At 38.7% G+C, this 5,238-nt stretch overlaps 1 protein-coding gene across 1 annotated transcript; it reads right to left on the bottom strand.

Moving 5' to 3' along the window:
* Positions 1-3,228: 3,228 nt before the first annotated feature.
* LOC138147683 (olfactory receptor 6T1-like) lies at positions 3,229-4,179 on the bottom strand. The gene has a single exon (XM_069070257.1). It carries the CDS (start codon positions 4,177-4,179, stop codon positions 3,229-3,231), a length of 951 nt encoding a protein of 316 aa, XP_068926358.1.
* Between the last annotated feature and the right edge of the window lie 1,059 nt (positions 4,180-5,238).

A 5,238-nucleotide genomic window follows, 5' to 3' on the forward strand; every position in this document is an offset into this window, starting at 1 on the left:
ATATCCAATATGACCTCCATTACACTAGATGCCCACCACACACACTCTTTTCCTCCTTTTCCTTCTTGGGCTTCTGCTACTCCTTCATCAATAAATAGCTCTAGGATAATGGCTAGTCTACTCAAAGGCAACCCAAACATCTCCTTTGGAGTTTGCCTCGAAACCCTTTTATTTTTTCTTCAATTCAATGGACTTTTCAAGGGTCTTTTCCCTTTGCCATATTTGTCACACTGGGACCACTATGTTGTCATCTCCCAGCCATTGCACTATCCAATCATTATGTGGTATACTGATGCAAGGCTCCTATGTGTGTGGCTTTGTCCATTCCATTATTCAAGTTACACTGAATGTGTGACTGCCATTCTGTGAACCTAACAAACTGTACAATGAATATCACATTTTCCTAATTTCCCATTTCTTGAAAAGAGTATTTACCAGACCTTTAGCTCACATTTTATATATACATGAAAACAGTGAGGACTCAAAATGACAGTCAACTGAATAATATAGGCCTCTATATTCATCATCACTGTCATTGTAAAAAAAGCAACATGGAAATCTCATGCTCTTTCAGAACCATTTGGAAATGAGAATTTTGAGGAACTCTACTGTAGTAGCAGTAGTAGTAGTAGTAGAAGTAGTAGTAGTAGTAAGAGTAGTAGTAGTAGTAATAGTAGTAGTAGTAATAGTAGTAGTAAAAGATGTAGTAGTAGGAGTAGTAGTAACAATAATTCCACATGGTACATGATACTGTTGAGCATGGCAAAGCATTGGAAAAGCTTTGGCAAGGAGTATAGGTAAATTCCAAGATAATCAGTGATTTCCAAGGGTAATAGACTATCATTATTTTTTTTTTTGCCTCTCCTTTTGTTGATAAAATGTGTAAATTACTTGGGGGGAGTTTCACATAATAAATATGAGTTCTTTTAGCAGTGTTTTGTTTTGACTAGGTACAAAAATCAGTCCAAAGTAACATGTATTTGGACAGAGCACGAGGTGGATAATTTTTTGACAATTGACTCTCATAGTAATTATGATTTGTATTTAAATAGCACTTTCTAGTTATCTCATTTGATACTTGCAACAACTGAGTGAAGCAGACAATGTGATTATTATCCTCATTTCAGAGATAAAGACTCAGGTTGAGATATTAAATGGCTTGTTCAGCATCACCTAGCTAGTAAGAAATAGGAGCAGGACTTTCTGAATCCCTGACTAGTGCTATTTCACTACATGATTATAAAATGGTATCCTACATGCATAATGGCAGAAGGAGGTCTGGGCAGTAACTGTGAGACTCCAAGAATAACAGTGATTTTGGTCAGGAGTAGGGGGTTTCAGCATCACTCTGATGTGCTTTATGTACAGCAGAAATCAAAAGAGAGGATGTAGAGGAGGGCCAAACATTATGTGACTGTCAATTTTGTTTCTGCATACTTGCTTCTGCAAAAGTACATAATTTGAGAGAATTATCAAGAGGAAGGATTGTGAAATAGTAAACCTTTTTTGCCCGTTGTTCCTATCAACATCATGATAATCACTTGTAACCCTGGTGTTTCACACAACATGAGACTGAATGTCATGTACCCTGTGGAAACTAACAGTTATTGGTCCTGGGGAATACAATGATTCAGAAAGTCTACATGAAAACATGTTAATTTTCTATGCTACTTGCATTGCAAAATTACTGATGATACTGTTTTTGTGAAATTCAAATTACCATGGATGCCCAAAATTACTTTGATTTAATTCAATTAAATATTCATTTATTAATGATAATAATAATATGAGAAGCAAATACATGTCCACTAAGTTCTTCTTTGCAGTTATTGTACAAGGTACAGTGTTAGGCACTAGTTGTATAAAGACAAAACAGTCCTTTCCCTTTGGAAGTTCATATGCCACCTTGGGTAATAAAAATAGCTAGTATTTATATGGGGTTTTGAAGTTTGCAAAGCTCTTTATATACACTATTTCATTTGATTCCCATAACAATTTTGGAAGTGGACAGTGTCATTAATATTATCACCATTTGATGGAGGAAGAAACTGAGGTTCAGAAAGATTAAGTGGCCATGGCCTCACAGGTCATAGTTGTTAAAGTTTCTTTATTACAAACTCAGGGCAGTTTGTATTACTGCATGCTACCCTAATTCCAATTTAAAGTTGCCTTTGTTCAATAGCAAGCCACTCTTTTCATCTCATTGATGGGTCACATAGATTGCTATACATTTCCTATAGTATTTTTTAAAGCCTGTGAACTCTATTATGCTTACATGCACATTAAAAAATTACTTTGTCTATACTTAAGCCATAGCTACAGTGAATTTTGTCACAGCACAATACTATCTAGTGTTTACAATTTCTCAATAAAGGGGAGTGTCCTATTTCCTCTCCATCACTAAAAAATTTCATATGCATGCCATGTAGACATCACAGATCTATTTTTCAAAGTTCTCCACCAGTTTGTAATGCTCAGTACAACTCTGATTTTTTTTATCACAGGTTCTTAGCAATGGAGCACAATCTCATTTGCTTGTAATATCCTACTATCAGGGCCTCATGGACATAACACAATTTCTCTGAATAATATTTTACACCACCTTGAACTTCGTGTGGGGCACTGAAATTATCTCTAGAGGATGGGTTGCCAGTTTCTAAGTTCAATGCCATTTTGACTATCCTCGACTGCAGTACTGACAGCATCTTCCATCCCAACTACTGTCTGCATGGAATCCACTTTCTCTGTCATGATTTCTACTTATGGCTCTACATGCAATTTTAATATTTGAGTTGAGAATAATAGAATATTAGCTCTGGAAGGCACAAGGGTGACCTCACCCACAACTGCTCACTTTATAAGTGGAGAAACAAGTTCACAGATGGAAACTTACTTGACTTTATGTTATGTAGGTTGTAATTTACAAATCTTGGATTCTAAGATTTTTACTCTAGGGCTTTTTATACTAGACCATCATGCTGTTCTTTCAGTTTAAAGGGGACTCTATTGTCATGTCCTTGGACTGCTATCTGGCCATCTGCCTCTCTTTTTTGTGACTAAAAACATAAGTAAGCAATCAAGATCCCTTTTCATTACTTATGGATGAAGTCTCTTTTCCAGTATCTAAGGATTAAGGCTCTTTGACTCTAGGATCAAATAGATGTCTGTTACCTGGAATGTTTTGTTTCCCAAATATCAAAGAGATTCTCACTCCCTTTCTCAGAGTCCTCATAACCTTCTGGCACCTTTGTTCCTGTGCCAGCTCAGGGCATCCCCCAGGGCCTGCTTCACCTTATCATTACGGAGGCTAAAGATGAATGGATTCAGAAGTGGAGTGATGATGCATACTAAGGCTGAGGCCCCTTTCTTAAGTGACATAGACTGGCTCTCTGCTGTGCGAATGTAGAGGAAGATGGACCCTCCATAGGCAATGACAACCACAGCAAGGTGTGAAGCACAGGTGGAAAATGCTTTCCTCCTTTCTTTGGCTGTTGGAGCTCGGAAGACAGTAGCAAAGATGCAGACATAGGAGACAGATGTCAGTCCCAGAGAGCCCAGAAGAGCAGCTGTGGAAAGTATAAAGGCCACTACCTTCAGAAGTTGGGTATCTCCACAGGACAGTTGCATCAATGGCCAGCTGTCACAGAAGAAGTGGTCAATGACATTGGGGCCACAGAAAGGCAAGCTAGCCATGAGGATAGTAGGAGTGAGCACCCAAAGAAAACCAGCAATCCAGGAGGCTATCACTAGTCGGATACAGATGGGACCATTCATCAGAGTCTCATAGTGTAATGGACGGCAGATAGCCAGATAGCGGTCTAAGGACATAACAGCTAAGAGGAAATAGTCAGTAGTGGCCAGGAGGAAATAGAGATAGGACTGCATTATGCAGCCAGCAAAAGAGATAGAGTAGTTTCTCGTGATGATACAAACCAGCATATTGGGCACCACAACAGAGACCCATCCCAGCTCTAGGAGTGACAGATTTCTCAGGAAAAAGTACATCTGGGTTTGCAGGCGGTGGTCAGAGCAGCTAAGCACAACGATGAGCAAATTCCCCAGGATTGTCACCATATATGTCACCAGAAGCACCAAGAATAGTATGACCTGCAGGCTCCAGCTTCTGGGGAAACCAATCAGCACAAATTCTGTTATCTGAGTCCAGTTCTCTGAATACATTTCCTTTTAGCTGTGCGAGCAGAAGGACACATGAGATCATTTGAAGTTTCGTGACAGATAATTAGTTAATCAGCTATTTTTTCATCACTTAATATATGTAGGACACTGGGATAGACTTGGAGAACATGAAAGAGTCTCCAGTTTCAAAGGATTTGCCATCTTGATGGGGACAGAGAGTTTTTGGAAGAAACCTTTGTGGGAAACATCTTTTTTTTTTTTGAGGGGGGAAGGTAGGGCAATTGGGGTTAAGTGACTTGCCCAAGGTCACACAGATAGTTTTGTCTTAAGTGTCTGAGGCCGGATTTGAACTCCAGGGCCAGTGCTTTATTCATTGCACCACCTAGCCAATCCTGTGGGAAACATTCTGATTATTGATAACCTGGATATTGTAAAAGTCTTTGTATATTTTCACCCATGTGTTTTGTATAGATAAACCTATAGTCATGCATATCTTTCCTTGAAATAAGGTCAAAGTCTCAGGTAAAGCACCCACTACCATTACTTTTGTAAAGTGTTAAGGCTCCATTCTAGTTTCACTCAGCCTGGAAGACTGACAACCCAATAGTTAGGGACATGATCATGTAGCATTTAAATGTTTATAAAGCGCTTTCTTCATTGTAATCTTGTGAGATACCTAGAAAAGATATTATTAACCACAATTTCGTAGTCCTACAACTAGGACATGTAATAAACTAATAATCAAACCCAAGACTTTTGATTCCAGATCCTAAACTCTTCCAGAGCCCACCAAGGTGCCTCCCAGCCCAAACTAACATGCACCATTGAGTTAGTTATAGTGGAAAATGCTGAAGATCTGACTACTTAATCATATAACACATGGGCGTATGAATATATACGTGAATGTGTGTATATATATTTACAGGCATACATGGATAGAGGACACAGGATCAATTTTATAGGAAGGGACGATACTTAAAGGGTGAAATTAAAAGGTGAGAGAGAAATATAATGAGAGGAGATGGGGAGAGACAGGATGGGGTAAACTATCTCATATAGAAGAGGCAAGGGAAGTTGGTTGCAGTAGAAGGGAAGAACAGG

Source organism: Petaurus breviceps, unplaced genomic scaffold (assembly GCF_028583685.1).
Source record: "Petaurus breviceps papuanus isolate PSGF00001 unplaced genomic scaffold, PetGlider_PUasm1.0 90804, whole genome shotgun sequence".
In the NCBI taxonomy this organism is placed as follows: domain Eukaryota; kingdom Metazoa; phylum Chordata; class Mammalia; order Diprotodontia; family Petauridae; genus Petaurus; species Petaurus breviceps.

Excerpts from the sequence above, each read along its gene's own strand:
- LOC138147683 (XM_069070257.1), bottom strand. The coding sequence starts at position 4,179 with ATGTATTCAGAGAACTGGACTCAGATAACAGAATTTGTGCTGATTGGT.